The sequence below is a fragment of the Cetorhinus maximus genome, chromosome 23 (assembly GCF_964194155.1).
Source record: "Cetorhinus maximus chromosome 23, sCetMax3.hap1.1, whole genome shotgun sequence".
Classification (NCBI taxonomy): Eukaryota; Metazoa; Chordata; class Chondrichthyes; order Lamniformes; family Cetorhinidae; genus Cetorhinus; species Cetorhinus maximus.
Window position 1 is genome coordinate 20,448,282 of NC_135901.1, and position 19,112 is coordinate 20,467,393.

Here is a 19,112-nt window from a genome sequence, read left to right on the forward strand (position 1 = left end):
TATTCCTATTCTTTGTTTTCTGCCCATTAGTTAACTCTCAATCCGTGCTAGAATATTTCCCCCAATCATCTGAGACTTGATTTTGTGTGATGATCTCTTGTCTGGCACCTTATCAAATGCTTTTTGAAAATCCAAATACACGACATGCAGTGATTTCCTCGATATCCACCTCGTCCATTAGACCCACAAAAAGCTCTAAACAAACATGATTTCCCTTTCATAAATCTGTACTGACTATTTAATCAGTTAATGATTTTCTAAGTGTCCTGTTACCACATCTAATAATAGGCTCTAGCATTTTGCCAATTACTGACGTTAGACTAATTGGTCTGTAGTTCCCCATTTTCTCTCTTCCTCCTTTTTGAATAGCGAGGTTATGTTTGCTACCTTCCATTCCTTGGGAACTGTTCTAAAATCCAAGGAATTCTGGAAGATTAGATCCAATGTATCCACCATGTCACGATCCCTGTGGAGATCAACAAACCAAAAGAACTAAATTTACCAAACGACCCCAACAAGAAAACCATTGGACAAGATTTCACTTTTGATACCTTTCACTTTAACAATCAAACCAAAATCAACATAAATTAAACATGAATTAACAGGCACATTGCAGTCGCTATTAACTAAAAATTACATATTAAATAGCAAATGCAACAAAGGGAGATCTGCATTTTTCAGAAGTCCACCCAGCAGATATGGCACCAATTTCAGCCACAAACTCCATCAAAACTCTGAAAGTCCTCAGGTAGAATTCCAGCTCCTTTTCTTTCAGGATTTAGGCACCGATTCCATATTTCACTCCTAGGAGCTGTTTCTTGAAGGTGAGATTATTATTAAAATGACTACACGCACTGTGTCCACCCAGGGATCTCTCTGGACTATCCAGCACCTCACAGTCGGGATCATGTGTCTAGGAAGAGGAGGCTGTTGTCCAGTATCTCCAAACCAATTCTCTATCTAAGTGATAGATTATCTCTAATTCCAGGCACTTTTATTTTGATAAAGTCTCTTGTGTGGAACTTTATCAAATGCCTTCTGGAAGTCAATATAAGTAACATCCATTGACATTCCATTACCTACTACAATAGTGACCTCCTCAAAAATACAGTACAGTTAGTTAGACATGAATTAGCCTTTTACAAATCCATGCTGTCTCTCTCTGATCAGTTCATATTTCTCAAAGTGATAATGGGGTAAATGATTCAGACTGCACAAACCCCCTGAATCTCTCCTATTTATTGCAGATAGAAGATGCAGAGTTAACCTCTCTTTCTGTTTGTTTCTTTCTCTCTGTCCTTCTATCTTTCTCCCTGGTTCTCTTTGTGTCTCTGTCTCCTCTCTCCCGGTCCTTCTGCCTTTTGCTTTGAAGCAATTTCTGTCTCTTTTTGTGTCTCTCGTTCTCTCTGACTGTATTAATCTCTCTGTTTATCTTTCTCCCTTGCATTTTGTCACACTGTCATTCAATCTTTCTGTTTCACTGTCTCTCGCTCTCTTTCTGTGACTGTCTTGCGCACTCCATTTCTATCTACCCCTCTGTCTCTCACCCCCTGTCTGTCTCTGACCCTCTGTCTGTATGTCTCTGATCCTCTTTCTGTGTCTCAGTCTTTGTCTGTTTCTCCTTCCTTGTCCGTCTCTCACCATCCATCTGACTCTCACTCTTTGTCTGTCTCTCACCCTTTGTCTGCCTCTCACCCTCTGTCTGTTTCTCACTCTCTTGTCTCTCACCCTCTGTCTGTCTCTCACTCTCTGTCTCATTTCCTATCTCACTGACATTGATTCTCCATTTCAGACACACAGTCTCTGCCACTCCAAGGTGAACACAACACCCGAGATGAGCCCAGAGCTGTGAGCTCACATTGAACACAATTGGACCAATGTTCCCAGTCACTTCCAGTCAAAGTCGATGAAGCTGACAATGAATAAGAACAATATTAACCAGTGTGGAAGGAAATCAGACTCATCCTGGTGTGAGCATAGGAGATTTACCAGGATGTTGCCTGGGCTGGAGAGTTTTAGTAGAGAGGAGAGATTGGATAGACTAGGGTTATTTTCCCTGGAGCAGAGGAGATTGAGGGGGGACAGGATTGAGGTGTATAAAATTAAGAGGGGGATAGATAGGGTAGACAAGAAGGAACTTTTCCCCTTGGTGGAGGGATCAATAACCAGGGGGCACAGATTTATGGTAAGGGGCAGGAGGTTTAGCAGGGATGTGAGGAAGAATTTTTTCACCCAGAGGGTGGTGGGAATCTGGAACTCACTGCCTGAAAGGGTGGTAGAGGTAGATACCCTCATAACATTTAAGAAGTATTTGGATGTGCACTTGTGATTCCATGGCATACAAGGCTATGGGCCTAGTGCTGGAAAATGGGATTAGAATAGTTAGGTACTTGTTTGACCAGCACAGTCTTGATGGGCCTTTATCTGTGCTGTAGATCTCTATGACCCTATGAGTCAGGTACTGACTCAGAGCCCCACCGATCTTCCCTTTCTATGATATCACTACCTCCTTACTATGAGTGTTGGGAAACAGCTGACTTGTGCGCAGCAGCAATGTTGATTTCTCCAGATATGTAAAATTTGCCACAATATAAATCCCAATTTAATTTCAAACCTGGGAATGAAATGATTTGAATTAATTGCTTCCAGGTTTAGCTGTGTGTTTGGATTCTTGGCACCTTGGAAGAGGCGATGGTGTAGAGCTATTGTCGCTGGACAACTCTGGACCTGTGACGGCAGATGATGGAATTTGAATTCAATAAAACTCTGGAATTAAAAGTCTCATGTTGATCATGAAACCATTTTCAATTGTTGTAAAAAAACCCATCTGGTTCACTAACATCCTATAGGGAAGGAAATCTGCTGTCCTTACCTGGTCTGGCCTACATGTGACTCCAAACCCACAGCAATATGGTTGACTCTTAAATGCCACTCAGTCATATCAAACTGTGACAAAGTGACAAAAAAGTAATGAAAGCGGATGGATCACCCGACATCGGCCTAGGCACCGGAAGCGACAATGGAAATCTCAGCTGTGTCGGTCGCCGTTCCTTTACTGTCGCTGGGTCAAAATCCTGGAACTCTCTCCCTAACAGCACTGTGGGTGTACCTACACCACATGGACTGCAGCGGTTCAAGAAGGCAGCTCACCACCACCTTCTCAAGGCCCAGCCAGTGAAGCCCATATCCCTTGAATGAATTTAAAAAAACTTCAGAAAATCTCATTGACCTCCAGACTCCTGTTCAATACTTTTGCTGAGTGGATTTAAATTTAAACCAGGTTTACAGATGTGATGTGCTATTCACAGATCGAAGGTGAGAGCAATGCTGTGGGACACACACTGAGTCCAGGAGCTGAAAGTGATTAACAGACTGGGTTTTGTGTTCAGCGATCCCAGGAGTGTTACTGACACGTTCCCTGGATCCCAAAGCTAGGGGAGCCACTCCGGAAGGTATGGGGAGCTGGGACTTGTCCATGAGAGTAACTGAAGGTGTGAGAACTGAAATAATCTAGAATTAGAAAGGAGAAAAGACCCAAAATGGAACAGTAAGTAACAGGACATCAAGTAATCTCCTCTTATCCTGGAGAAATTAAAGGCTCAACAAAGTGTGTGTCTGAAACAACATTAATTCATTTGACAGATATCAAAATATTGAACTCCAGCCAGTTATAGGGGTTATTAACATCAGCAGAAACAAACACCAACTATCAGAATGATTGTGGTTCAGTCCTGGATGTGATGAACAGTAGCAATAACAGCAGGATCCAAACCCTGCAGTGACTGGTGAAGTCGTTGGTGTCTCAGTTGGTGGGATGATGAAGTGAATCACTTCCCACACATAGAGCAGGTGAACGGCCTCTCCCCAGTGTGAGTGCATTGGTGTTTCAACAGGTCACTTTTGCTTTTATAGTTCTTCTCATAGTCAGAACATTTAAAAGTCTCTTATCACTGTGAATAAGTTGATGTTCAGTGAGATTGCATAAGTGAAGGAATCCCTTCCCACGCTTGGACCAGGTGAATGGCCTCTCCCCAGTGTGAACTCGCTGGTGTCTCTGTAGGTTGGATACGTTATTAAATCTCTCCTCACACACAGAGCAGGGGAATGGCCTCTCCCCAGTGTGAACTTGATGGTGTGTCAGCAGGTTGGCTGACTGAGTGAATCCCTTCCCACACTCAGTGCAGATGAACGGCCTCTTCCCAGTGTGAACTCGCTGGTGTCTCAGCAGATCCATTTTGCTTTTGAAGTTCTTCTCACAATCAGAACAGTTAAAAGGTCTCTGCTCAGTGTGAACAAGTTGATGTTTTGTAAGATGTGCTGACTGAGCGAATCCTTTCCCACACACAGAGCAGGTGAATGGCCTCTCCTCAGTGTGACTGCGTCGATGAGATTCCAGCTGGGATGGAGTATTGAATCCCTTCCCACAATCCCCACATTTCCATGGTTTCTCCATGGTGCTGCCGTCTTTGTGTCTCTCCAGGTTGGACAATCAGTTGAAGCCTTGTCCACACACAGAACATATGTACGGTTTCTCTCCACTGTGAATGGTGTGATGTTTTTTCAGGTTGTGTAACTGGCAAAAGCTCTTTCCACAGTCAGTGCACTGGAACACTCTCACTCGGGTCTGTCTCAGTGCTTTTCCAGTCACACTGTAAAAGGAATTTAAATAGAATTACACAGAATATTCAGTACAGAAACAGGTCATTCTGTCCAGCTGGTTCACACCAGTGTATATGCTCCACGTGAGCCTCTCACCTCTCTCTATCAGCATATCATTCTATTCCTTTCTCACTTGTGTCTGCAGCTTCTTAACTGCATTCACGTTGTTTTGCCTCAACTTCTCGCTGTGGCAGCAAGGTTTACACACTCTGGACAAAGACTTTGAACTTAAATAGTACTTTCTTGGGTGGCCGATGAGTACTGCTGCCTATTTTCTGCATTTCCTGCAGAGGCTGAATCGTTGCTGATGAGAAAGCACTGAGCTCTGCAGCAGTACTCCTGTTTTGTCATCTCTGGAAATCAGGTGTATGAGGAAAATGAGCTCAGCCTTCTCAGCTCCCAGAATAAAGCTGATACCTTGTGAAGGAACTTCAGACAAGTGCAGTGGATCACAAACAACTATTGTATGAATCATTGGCTATGCTGCTGTAAAACACCTCTGGATGTTAATGATGCTATGTGAATGAGATGAAAAGTATCTTCAATGAACAGATTGTGAATTGGAATTCTCTAACCTAGAGGGCTGTGGGTGCTCAGTCATTAAGTATAATCAAGACTGAATTCGGCAGATTTTTGGGGATGGAAGGAACGAAGGGAAATGGGGACAAGGAGGTAAAATGGAGCTGATGTGGATCAGCTATGATCTTATTGAATGGTGGAACAGGCTCGATGTCCTACACCTGCTCCTATTTGTGACGTTCTTAAGTTGTTCTTGCTGTATAGAGAACTCTTTAATTTAGTGGAATGATCAACAACAACCTACGATTTTCTTTTGGTTGCATTCATTTTCAGAGAATCGTAGAGGTGTAGAGGAGGTCGTTTGGCCCATCATTCCTGCACTGGCTCTTAGAAAGAGCAGACTTGCTCAGTCCCACATCCCTGTTTTATGTCCGTAACTGTGTAACCTCCTCATCAGGTAACTGTCCACCTCCCTTTTCAAATTAGTTATGGAATCATATCCCACGACCTTATCAAGCAGATCGCGACAACTCTGAGTTTTACTCGATTACCCATTATGAAGGTTCAAAGAAGGTTTGAACAGTGTAAGATGGTTTCAAGAATATCAAAATCAAAATATGTTTAATTATTACAATTATTGGCTGGGAGGGCAGTTCTGTCAGTGTCCAAAAGATACTTGTCTCCTGGTCACTGGGAAACATGAAGCCACGCCCACTTCCTGTTCCCTCTCCAAGATGGCCGCAGATGCGCGTCATCCACACTTTGCATCTACCAACATGGCGGCCGTTTCCCCACCGTCAGGGCGGCTGTGAACCTGGTCAGTCAATGCAGGGCAAACAGCCTGCTCTTCGCCAAAGCTTTAAGCCTACACCTGGTGTTAATGGACGTTAACAGCACCATCCCCGTTTCCCCCCCCCCCCATTCCACACTGAGCCCCACAATCTCTTTACTGCCTCCCAGAACCTACTATTCTGCGTCGGCCCGTCTCCGCCATTGTCACCGCGCATGCTCAAAGCACAGTCTGGTATTGCACCGGCGCATTTGACTCCTGTGGTCATTGATAGGGGACTTTCTGGCCCGCGGGGAATCTGGGTGAACAGACTGCCATAAAACCACGAACTGGCAATGAGAAAAATGTATTGTCATCCCATCGAGATTGCGGGCGGGAAAGGTATATCCAATGTCAATTTATGCAGTATACAGAAATCAGAATGCCCAGTCTCTCCACCTTGATGTGAAGTACAATGACCACCACTTTTCTGTTACTAACTCCAACCACTAGTTAAACCGCTAAATGTTTTCTCACAGTGTTTTCTAAATCCAATGCAGGCCTGTCATTTAGAGGGAAAGTTATGAGGCCTCGGTTTTTGTGTCCTATCAAAAAATCTCTTTAAATTGGCAGCATTATCTGCTTCCAGGTGGAAAGGGGTGAAATAGCTGCTGCCGATACACCAATGCCCATGGGACAGGGAAATTCACTTCATCAATATATCTGGTACAGGAATAAAAACAAAAAGCTAAAAGCTACTGCGGATGCTGGAAATCCAAAACAAAAACAGAATTACCTGGAAAAACTCAGCAGGTCTGGCAGCATCGGTGGAGAAGAAAACAGTTGACGTTTAGAGTCCTCACGACCCTTCGGCAGAACTGAAGTATAGTTAGGAGAGAGGTGAAATATAAGCTGGTCTAAAAAACAGCTTTAAAACAGCTCCTCTGACATGTCCTCCTTCTTCCTTAACCGAGGTTTTCCACCCACGGTCGTTGACAGGGCCCTCAACCATGTCCGGCCCATATCCCGCGCATCCGCCCTCATGCCTTCTCCTCCTTCCCAGAAACATGATAGGGTCCCCCTTGTCCTCACTTATCACCCCACCAGCCTCCGCATTCAAAGCATCATCCTCCGCCATTTCCGCCAACTCCAGCATGATGCCACCACCAAACACATCTTCCCTTCAACCCCCGGCGACATTCCGTAGGGATCGTTCCCTCCGGGACACCCTGGTCCACTCCTCCATCACCCCCTACTCCTCAACCCCCACCTATGGCACCTCCCCATGCCCACGCAGAAGATGCAACACCTGCCCCTTCACTTCCTCTCTCCTCACCGTCCAAGGGCCCAAACACTCCTTTCAAGTGAAGCAGCATTTCACTTGCATTTCCCCTAACTTAGTCTACTGCATTCGTTGCTCCCAATGCGGTCTCCTCTACATTGGAGAGACCAAACGCAAACTGGGCGACCACTTTGCAGAACACCTGCGGTCTATCTGCAAGAAAGACCCAAACCTCCCTGTCGCTTGCCATTTTAACACTCCACCCTGTTCTCTTGCCCACATGTCTGTCCTTGGCTTGCTGCATTGTTCCAGTGAAGCCCAACGCAAACTGGAGGAACAGCACCTCATCTTCCGACTAGGCACTTTACAGCCTTCCGGGCTGAATATTGAATTCAACAACTTTAGATCTTAAACTCCCCCTCCCCCCATCCCCACCCCGTTTCTTCCCCCTCCCCCCTTTTTTTTCAAAAATTTATATAGATTCTTCTTTTCCCACCTTTTCCCATTATTTTTAAATCTACAACTAATACTTTGTTAGTCTGTCCAACCCACCCCCACTAGAGCTGTACCTTGAGTGTCCTGCCATCCATTCTTAATTAGCACTTTTCTTAGATAATATCACCACCTTCAACACCTCTTTGATCCTTTTGTCTGACATCTTTTGATTATCTGCTCCTATCACTGCTTGCTTATCCCTACAACGACACCACCCTCAACTTCTCTCTCCCCCCGTCCCCCACCTTAGACCAGCTTATATTTCACCTCTCTCCTAACTATACTTCAGTTCTGCCGAAGGGTCGTGAGGACTCGAAACGTCAACTGTTTTCTTCTCCACCGATGCTGCCAGACCTGCTGAGTTTTTCCAGGTAATTCTGTTTTTGTATCTGGTACAGGACTTAGTTTCGATTCCCTCCATCCACTGGTGCACTGTCTGTGCCGTGTGCACAGTCTACGAGATGTGTTGAGTCCACATCCAGAGAACAGAATGAATGGATAGCTACCTACAAATCAGAATTCAGAATATAAGAGTTAAGAGATGTTTCTCTGGTGTACTGGAATTCCCAACACTATGAATCTTACCTCCTGGGATAGAGCAATGATCCGGTTTGTGGGGACACAGGGGTGGATTAATGTTCAGTCTACAGTGCACTTATCTTGGGAATGGATTATGGTTCTTCAAGGTACACTGCAGGGCCAACAGCTCAATCAGCTCCACTTTCAGCTCAGGAGACCTCAACAACTGCACATACTGTCCACAGGGGAGATCTACTGGTGCAGTGGGGCCAACATTCATGCTTTAACTAACACCACCAAAAAAACTGGATGTTGTGAAACAGTAACAACGTGTATTTATATAATATAATATTCTAAGGTCAGAGGAGTTTCAGAAAGAAAAAAATTGACACCAAGTTACATTGGACGATATTAGGGTAGATGGCCAAAACCTTGATTTGACAGGCAGATTTTAAGCAACTTTAACCAGGAGAGAGAGTGAAAGGTTTAGGGAGGGAATTTCAGAGCTTCACACCCAGGCATGGCCACCAGCGTTGGAGTAAATAAAATCAGGGATGCTAAATAGACCGGATGAGAAGAGTGCAGATACCTCAGAGGGTTGTGTGACTGGAAATTAGAGATAAGGAGGAATAAGGGCATGAATGAATTTCTGAACAAGGATGCAAAGTTTAAAATCGAGACATTATTGGACCAGGAGCCAATGTAGGTCAGGGAACACAGGGATGATGTGTAAATGGGATTTGGCATGAGAATGCAGCAGAGTTTTGGATGATCACATGTTTCCGTGTTGAGGTGGGGTGAATGTGAGAAGCTGGTCAGGAATGTATTGGAATCATCAATCTAAAAGTGACACAGACATGGATGAGGGTTTCAGCAGGAGACAAGCTGGGGTGGGGTGGAGACAGGCAACGTTATGGGGATTGAAATATAGGGTATTAATGATGGTGTGGATGTGTTGTTGGAAACTCGTGTTGGGGTCAAATATGACACCAAGATTGTGAAGAGTGTGGTTCAGCCTCTGACAGTTCCCAGGGAGAGGGATGGACTCACTAGTTAGGGGACAGAATTTGGAGTGGTGACTGAAGACAACGGCTTTGGTCTTCCAAATTTTTAATTGGATGAAATTTCTGCTCATCCTGTACTGGATGTCGGATAAGCAGTTTGATAATTTAGTAACAGTGGAGGAACGGAGAGGGATGGTGGTGAGGTAGAGCTGGGCATTGTCAGTGTACATGTGAACCCTAACACGGTGCTTTTGGACGATGTCACCTAGTGGCAGCATGTAGATGAGAAATAGGAGGGGCCAAGGATAGATCCTTGGGGGACACCAAGTTCAAGTACTCTGGAGAGGAAAGGGAGGTCAGAGAAGGGGTGGCAGTTTACCAGGATGGTGGGGTAAAGTGGTTTTTTTTCAGGATGGGTGATGACGGTGAATTTAAAGGTAAAAGGGACAGTGCCAAAAGAGAGAGAGAACCCCCATTAACAATATCAGATAACATTGGGAAGATGGATGGTCAGCAGTTCAGTGAGAATAGAGTCAAGGGAGCAGAAGGTGGGTCTCACGAGCAAGATGAGCTCTAAGGGACATAGAAGAAAGGAGAGAAATAGGAGAAAGAAGTGAGTTCAGTGTTTGGACAAGGGGCAGTTTGGCCCGATGAGCCAGTGGAAGGGAGGGAAGCAGCAGAGGCAGCTGATCGGATTGTCTCAATCTTAGTGACAAAGGACCTCCATGAACTCCTCACACTTGTTGTTGGAGGTGAGGATGGAGGAGATGGGAGAGGGAGAGCCCTTCAAAATGAATTAACCTGTGTTAGAGATATTAAAAAGACCTGACAGTTCTGCGTTGAGCACAAAGCTGATTTATTAGACTTTTATCCAGAATATTAGCCCCTATAACTGGGCTGGAGTTTATTAACATCAACAGAAAAAGATCCAAATGAATATGGCCCAGTCCTGGATGTAATTAAGAAAAATTCAATCACTGGAGTTACTCGTGAACTCTCTGGTGTTTCAGCAGGTTGGATGAGGTTGTGAATCCCTTCCCACACTCGGAACAGGTGAACGGCCTCTCTCCAGTGTGAATTCGCTGGTGTGTCAGCAAGTTAGATGACTGAGTGAATGCCTTCCCACAATCAGGACAGGTAAATGGCCTCTCTCCAGTGTGAACGCGCTGGTGTGTCAGCAGGTGGGATGACCGAGTGAATCCCTTCCCACAGTCGGAGCAGGTGAACGGCCTCTCTCCAGTGTGAACTCGCTGGTGTACAATCAGATCAGATGAACGTGTGAACCCAGTCCCACAGTGAGAGCACCTGAATGGTCTCTTGTCAGTGTGAACACCTTGATGAAACATTAGTTCCCGGGAACTTTTATAGCACTTCCCACAGTCTGGGCATTTAAAAGGTCTCTCGTCAGTGTGAACTCGCTGGTGTGTCTGCAGGTGAGATGAGTGAGCAAATCCCTTCCCACACTTTGAGCAGGTGAACGGCCTCTCCCCAGTGTGAACTCAAAGGTGCACAGTGAGGTCAGATAATGTATTGTGCCCAGTCCCACAGTGAGAGCACCTGAACGGTCTCTCGTCAGTGTGAACACGTTGATGGGCAGTCAGTTCCCGGGAACTTTTATAGCACTTCCCGCAGTCTGGACATTTGAAAGGCCTCTCAACAGTGTGAACTTGTCGATGTTGCAGCAGGGTGGGTGAACAAGTGAATCCCTTCCCACACTCAGAGCAGGTGAACGACCTCTCCCCAGTGTGCTTCCGCTGATGATTTTCCAGCTCAGATGGGTAATTAAATCCCTTCCCACAGTCCCCACATTTCCACGGTTTCTCCCCAGTGTGACTGCATTTATGATTCGACAGTTCAGATGATCTGCTGAAGCCTTGTCCACACACACAACACGTGTACGGTTTCTCTCCACTGTGAACGGTGCTTTTTCCTTCCATGTTCAAAATCCAATGATATTCAGGTTACAATAAATGGGGCAACTCCTTCAGATCCTGATGTTTTGTTTCCGTTTCCCAACTGCAATTCCTCCCCTTCTAATACCCTGTGAAATTGATTTAAAACAGAGAAAAGGGAGTGAGAGAGGACCCGCAAAAACACAAGGGCAGATTGTGAAATTGAGCTGAATGAATCTGGTAATTTGTAGGGCCGGCACTAGGAAAAAGTGATGATGAAAACTGCTGGATTGTCATAAAAACACAACTGGTTCACTAATGTCCTCCAGGGAAGGGAATCTGCCACCCAGCCTTGGCCTACACAAGACACTGGCCTAGATTGGAGAAGATAACAAGAGAGAGAAGGGTCAGGTGGGAGGGGCAAGGGTTGAAAAAGAAGGATTACAACTCAACCAGAGCTTTCACAGAACCTCCAAAGCCCTCAGCCTCCACCACTTAGAAGGACAAGGATAGTAAGTGATTGTGAAAACCATCACCTCCAAATACCTCTCCAAGTCACACACCATCCTGACTTCTCTGACATCCAGTACTGGATGAACAGAAATTTCCTCCATTTAAATGTCGGGAAGACCAAAGCCATTGTCTTCAGTCCCCGCCACAAACTCCACTCCCGAGCCACTGACTCCATCCCTCTCCATCCCTTGGCAACTGCCTGAGACTGAATCAGACTGTTCACAACCATGGTGAAATATTTCACCCCAGACTGAGTTTCCAACCAGATAGCCACATTATCACCATGACCGTATGTTTCCACGTCAGCAACATCACCCAACTCTACCTGACTCTCAGTTCAACTGCTGCTGGAACCATCATCCATTCGTTTGTAACCTTTAGACTTAACCATCCTAACATACTTCCAGCAAGCCACCCACATTCAACATCCCTGTAATCTTGAGGTCATTCAAAACTGCTGCCCGTGTGCTTATTCACACCAAGGCATGTTCACCTATCCCCCTGTGCTCGCTGACCTACAAAGGTTCCTGGTTTATAAACACACCTGTGAAACACCTTGGAAAGGTCTAATACATGAAAGGCGCAATATAAATAAAGATTGTTGTTGTGATTTGGACATTTATCACTGTTCCTTGGAGAGGAAGGCAGATCGTCAGAACTAAAGAGAAATAGAAATGCGATGAAATATAGGGCGAAATTTTACGGCAACGGGGTTTTACGTTTCTGCCAAAGCCAATGAGGTTTACAATGTCTCGCCGCATTTTACGGCCTTGTCCCCGCCGAAACAGGGCCGTAAAATTCTGCCCATAAGGTGTTTAAGTGGGGTGGGACAGGTGGAGCTGGATAGAGGGCCAGTGATAGGTGGAGGCAAAGGAGAGATTGCCAAAGATGTCATAAACAAAAGGACAAAGGGGTGTTGACGGTGAAGATATTATCTAAAGGATGTGCTAATGGTGACATTAAGGGTAGAAAGCAGGACGACCAAGTGACAGATGGACCTAGTGGGGGTGGGGTGGGGGGCGAAATAGGAAAAAAGGTGGAGATAAAACAATGGATGGAAATACATTTTAAAAATAATAATAGAAATAGGTGGGAAAAGAAAAATATATGTATAAAAGATAATTATCAGAAAAAAGAGGATCAAAAAGGGGGTGGGGATGGAGGAGAGAGTTCGTGATCTGAAGTCGTTGAACTCATTGTTAAGTCTGGAAGGCTGTAAATTGCCTAATCGGAAGATGAGGTGCTGTTCCTCCAGTTTGCGTTGAGCTTCACTGGAACATTGCAGCAGGCAAAGGACGGACATGTGGGCATGAGAGCAGGGTGGTGTGTTTGAAATGGTAAGCGACAGGAAGGTCTGGGTCATGCTTGCGGACAGACCAAAGGTGTTCCGCAAAGCAGTCACCCAGTCTGCGTTCGGTCTCTCCAATGTAGAGGAGACCGCATTGGGAGCAGTGAATCGAGGAGACCAAATTGAGGGAAGTGCAAGTGAAATGCTACTTCACTTGAAAGGAGTGTTTGGGCCCTTGGATGGTGAGGAGGGGGGAGGTAAAAGGGCAGGTGTTGCACCTTCTGCGGTTGCATGGGAAGGTGCCAGGGGAGGGGGTTGAGGTGTAGGGGGTGACGGAGGAGTGGACCAGGGTGTCCCGGAGTGAATGGTCCCTACGGAATGGCGACAGGGGGTGAAGGGAAGATGTGTTTGGTGGTGGCATCATGCTGGAGCTGGCGGAAATGGATCATCCTTCCAGTGAAGCTCAACGCAAACTGGAGGAACAGCACCTCATCTTCCGATCAGGCACTTTACAGCCTTCCGGACTGAATATTGAGTTCAACAACTTCTGATCATGAACTCTCTCCTCCATCCTCACCCCCTTTTTGATCCCCTTTTTTCTAATAATTATTATTTTTTCATATATATATTTTTCTTTTTCCACCTATTTCTATTATTATTTTTAAAATTTATTTCCATTGTTTTATCTCTACCTTTTAGCCTATTTCGATCCCTTCCCCCCACCCCACCCCCACTAGGGCCATCTGTCACTTGCTCATTCTGCTTTCTACCCATAATGTCACCATTAACACATCCTTTAGCTAGTGTCACCACCGTCAACACCCCTTTGACCTTTTGTTTATGACATCTTTGGCAATCTCTCCTTTGCCTCCACCTATCACTGGCCCTCTATCCAGCTCCACCTGTCCCACCCCGCTCAGCTTATTTTTCACCACATTTCTATTTCTCTTTAGTCCCGATGAAGAGTCATACGGACTCGAAACGTTAACTCTGTCTTCCTTGCCACAGATGCTGTCAGACCTGCTGAGTTTTTCCAGCAATTTTTGTTTTTGTTTCAGATTTCCAACATCCACAGTATTTTGCTTTTATCACTGTTCCTTTATCATTGCTGGGTGAAATAACCTGTAACTTCTTATCTAACAGCATTGTGGGAGCAACTTCACCGCACAGACTGCAGTGGTTCAAGAAGGTCAAACATCATCTTCTCCACACATAACAGGGGATGGGTAATATCTGCTGCTGGTCTTGTTAGTGAAAGGGCAGGGGAGCGGGACCAGCTGATTTGCTCTTGCAGAGAAACAGCACAGGCAGGTGGAGGGACAGGTAGTATTGAGGAGGCGGGGAAGCTGCAGAAGGATTTGGACAGGTTAGGAGAATGGGCAAAGAAGTGGCAGATGGAATACAACGTGGAGAAGTGTGAGGTCATGCACTTTGGTAGGAAGAATAGAGGCATAGACTATTTTCTAAATGGGGAGAGAATTCAGAAATCTGGAGTGCAAAGGGACTTGGGAGTCCTAGTCCAGGATTCTCTTAAGGTTAACTTGCAGGTTGAGTCGGTAGTTAGGAAGGCAAATGCAATGTTGGCATTTATTTCAAGAGGACTAGAATATAAAAGCAGGGATGTGCTGCTGAGGCTTTATAAGGCTCTGGTCAGACCACATTTAGAATATTGTGAGAAATTTTGGGTCCTGTATCTCAAGAAGGATGTTCTGGCCCCAGAGAGGGTCCAGAGGAGGTTCATGAGAACGATCACAGGAATGAAAAGCTTAACATATGAGGAACGTTTGAGGACTCTGGGTCCATACTCAATGGAGTTTAGAAGGATGAGGGGGGATCTGATTGAAACTTACAGAATACTGAAAGACCTGGATAGAGTGGACGTGGGGAAGATGTTTCCATTAGTAGGAGAGACTAGGACCCGAGGGCACAGCCTCAGAGTAAAGGGAAGACCTTTTAGAACAGAGATGAGGAGAAACTTCTTTAGCCAGAGAGTGGTGAATCTATGGAATTCATTGCCATGGAAGGCTGTGGAGGCCAGGTCATTGAGTGTATTTAAGATGGAGATAGATAGGTTCTTGATTGGTCAGGGTATCAAAGGTTATGGGGAGAAGACGGGAGAATGGGGTTGAGAGATTTATCAGCCATGATTGAAGGGCGGAGCAGACTCGATGGGCCGAATGGCCTAATTTCTACTCCTATGTCTTATGGTCTTATGGCTCTTATAGGATGGGCTGAATGGCCTCCTCCTATATTGTAATCATTCAATTAATCTTTGACTTAGTGACAAAAGGACCAACATCCTCTCCGCAGATGCTGCCAGACCTGCTGAGTTTTTCCAGGTACTTCTGTTTTTGTTTTGGATTTCCAGCATCCGCAGTTTTTTGCTTTTATCTTATTGGAGACCAGGGATGACGAAAACAACCCCGTAACAAACCCACTTCTCATTGGTCCGCCCGGGTTCCGAGACTCGAGCATGCGCAGTGCGAGTGATGGCGAGGGGGAGAGGTTTTTTTGTCTCATCTGAAGCCGGTAAGGATTCAGTAACGTGGAGGGAGCGATAGAGCTGGCGGCCGGACCGGGCGGGTTTCTAAACACTTGATGAAGGCCTTAAACCCCGATACGAACCTGCAGCTCCCGCGTTCGCAGCTCCCGCGTTCGCAGCTTCCGGGTCTTTTTCGAGGAAACAGGCCCAGGTTAACAGCCGCCATCTTGCTTCAAAGGGGAGCAGAGCGCATGCGCTGGCACTTTGGTGACGTATTGAAATGGGCGGGGCTTCGCGGTCATCGTTCCCAATGGGGTCCTAGTGCCTGGAAGAATTTGTAACCCGGGTTGAAGCTGGTTTTTCATCAGCCTCACCTATTCCAAGGCTGCAGGTTATGTCTGCTGCCTAGGGGAGTCCAAGGGCCATGTACATATTCAGCTGAGAGGTTGCAGCCCCTGTACAGTTACCTGAAGGGGCTGATCCTCAGTGTTTGGTTACACTTTAGCCTCAGGCTCCTAATCTTGGGCTACCCAGAGTGGAGGAGGGTGAGTAAGTCGGAGGATCTTCTCCTGGTCTTCGCCTGCTCTTGAGCCTGGTTAAAACAGCAGTTTGTTGGACCTGAATGAGCAGGGTCAATGGCAGGGGGTGGGGTGGGTGGTGTCACACTGCCTGGCAGCCTCTGATAGAGAGAGAGCATGCAGTGTCCAACGGTACGCTTGCTACTTTTCACAATAGGCACCTCTGGGTATAGAGTGTCTCATAGACACTGGAAACAACATTCTGGTTCAGCACAGAAGCTTTAGTTGGTACTTTGTAGTTGATTTTGTCTTCATTTAGTTTATTTGGACCACATATTTGGGGGGACAAGAGAAAAATCAATATTCCATAGAAAGAAGAATTGTCTGTTCTCAATTTCTATAACTTTACCGTGATGACTTTTGTAAAGTTCTTTTATAAGGTATTGGAAGAGGAAGTTTTACAAATGGGAGACTCAAACCAAACATCATGTCAAGATCTGACAGTCACACAATTGATCAGAACCTGAATATCATCATCCTTGGAATGTGGAAAGAGGAATGTTTGTCTGTTCTGTCTTTGGGAGAAGATTTCAAACATCAGCGTGACTGGAAAAGCACAGAGGCACACACACTCGAGTGAGAGTGTTCAAGTGAACTGACTGTGGAAAGAACTTTAACCAGTTACACAGCCTGAAAAAACATCACAGTATTCACGGCAAGGAGAAACCGTACACATATTCTGTGTGTGGACAACTGATTGTGCAACCTGGAGAGACATAAGGACACCGGCACCATGCAGAAACCATGGAAATGTGAGGACTGTGGGAAGGGATTCAAGTTTCCATCCCTGCTTGAAAATCATCGACGCATTCACACAGGTGAGAGACCATTCACCTGCTCTGTATGTGGGAAGGGATTCACTCAGTCTTCCCACCTGCTGACACACCAGCAAGTTCACATTGATGAGAGGCTGGATAACCGCTTGGACTGTGGGAACAACTTTCAAAGCTCCAAAGACCCGGTCAGGCACCAAGTTTTTCACACCAAGAGACAGTTCAGTTGCTCTCACTGTGAGAGAGTGTTTATACGATCACAGAATCTCATTGAACACGAACGCATTCACACTGGGGAGCGGCCATTCAACTGCTCCGTCTGTGGGAAGGGATTCACACGATCATCCCACCTCACTACACACCAACTGGTTCACACGGATAAAAGACCTTTCAAATGTTCTGAATGTGAGAAGAGTTATAAAACCACAAGTGAACTGCTCATACATCGGCGAGTTCACACTGGGGAGAGGCCATTCACCTGTTCCGTGTGTGGGAAGGGATTCATACGATCATCCCACCTTGCTAAACACCAACTCGTTCACACGGATAAAAGACTTTTCAAATGTTCTGAATGTGAGAAGACTTATAAAACCACAAGTGATCTGCTGACACACCAGCGAGTTCACAATGAGACGAGGCCATTCAGATGCACAGTGTGTGGGAAGGGATTCACTCTGTCATCCAGCCTCCAGAAACACCAGCGAGTTCACACTGGGGAGAGGCCATTCATCTGCTCCACATGTGGGAAGGGATTCATTCATTCATCCAATCTTCTGACACACCAGAGAGTTCACACTGGGGAGAGGCCGTTCACCTGCTCTGTGTGTGGGAAGGGATTCATTCATTCATCTCACCTTTGGAGACACCAGAAAGTTCACAAGTGACTACAGAAGTTGGATTCTGTTGATATTGCTGCTGTTAATCATGTCCATGACTGAACCAAGTTCATTCTGAGAGCTGTAGTTTGTTCTTGCTGATGTTAATAATCTCCATAACTGGGCTGGAGTTTAATACTCTGATATCTGAAATGAACTGATATTGTTTCAAACACACCATCAATGCATTCACACTGGGGAGAGACCATTCACCTGCTGTGTGTGGGAAAGAATTTACTAAGCCAACCTGCCTCAGGTTACACCAGTGAATTCACACTGAGGATAGGCCGTTCAGTTGCATTTCCTGTGGAAAGAGGTTCAGGGAGTCATCTAACTTGCTGAGACACCAGTGAGTTCACAATGGGGAGAGCTCGTTCACCTGCTCTTTGTGTGCAAAGAGATTCACTCGGTCACAATGCCTCCTGAGACATCAACAAGTTCATAAGTGACTGTGGGGATTGGATTCTGCTGTTAATCATGATTATTAACCCCTAAAACTGGCTGGAGTTTAATATTCTGGAGATGTCACTGATTTTCGGACCTGCTGTGTCCCTTTTTAAAAGTGCCATGATCTTTCCCCTTAATTCAAGAACCCTCAACAGGAACTCATTTACAATAAAATTATGAACTTTTACTTCAATCATAAATTGATCTTTGGTGCAAAATCTACAATTAACATCTCCAATTAGAAAGTGCTGATTAATCCTTGCTGACAATTCTTACTGACTTACACATTCTTCACAGTGACACCTTTTTGACATGAAACTATCAAGGAATAGAAACAAAACAGTAAAATATTTCACATTGATGTTGATCAAGATTGAATGTTGATGAAGATTGGAAGTTGCTAAGTTTAACACAGTTGAACTCAGCGACAGTTCTGACACAGCAGCAGCAACATTTGGTAAAGGTGGAACCCACAACAAAGACTGGTTTGAGATCTACTCAGCAGAGGTGACATCTGTCATTGAAGCAAAAAGCAAAGCCTACCTGATGCACAACATAAACCCAACAGCTAGAACACTGCATAACTTGAAGTCTCTGAGACAATCGTGCAACAGACAGGAAATTACTGTGTAAATAAACACTGGATCAGCCTACATCAAGAAATCCAAACTGCCTGTGACAATGGAAATCTACATGCTATGTACGATGGGATCAAGAGGGCGCTTGGTCCGACCATCACCAAAGTTTTCACTCCTGAAATCGGCAGAAGATGAAGTACTCACTAACAGAAATAAACAGATGTCTCACTGGGTTGAACACTATTGTGAGCTGTACTCCCGTGAGACAGACATCTCCCAGTCTCTGTTTGACTCTCCTGCAGTTTCATGGTTGAGTTGGATGAGGAAATCTAATCACTTGAACTGGAAAAGGCCATTGATTGTTCAGCAAGCAGAAAGGCAGCCAGCAAGGATGGAATTCCAGCTGAACTGCTCAAGCACGGAAAGTCCCATCTACTGT

The 19,112-nt window shown here is 45.4% G+C and overlaps 4 protein-coding genes across 4 annotated transcripts in view; all 4 read right to left on the reverse strand.

Annotated features, from left to right (window-relative positions):
- The window catches only part of LOC144697337 (uncharacterized), a 290,314-nt gene extending 279,706 nt beyond the window's left edge, over positions 1-10,608 (reverse strand). The window contains exon 1 of the mRNA XM_078569325.1: positions 9,986-10,608. Within this exon, the coding sequence (XP_078425451.1) occupies positions 10,231-10,593 (363 nt within the window). The 5' untranslated portion in view covers positions 10,594-10,608 and the 3' untranslated portion in view covers positions 9,986-10,230. The remainder of the gene's footprint in view (positions 1-9,985) is intronic.
- The window catches only part of LOC144697059 (uncharacterized), a 395,607-nt gene that overhangs the window by 192,688 nt on the left and 183,807 nt on the right, over positions 1-19,112 (reverse strand). The window lies entirely within an intron of this gene.
- Positions 1-19,112, reverse strand: part of LOC144697310 (uncharacterized) — a 273,200-nt gene that overhangs the window by 68,822 nt on the left and 185,266 nt on the right. The window lies entirely within an intron of this gene.
- LOC144698416 (uncharacterized) overlaps positions 1-19,112 on the reverse strand; it is a 236,909-nt gene that overhangs the window by 33,958 nt on the left and 183,839 nt on the right.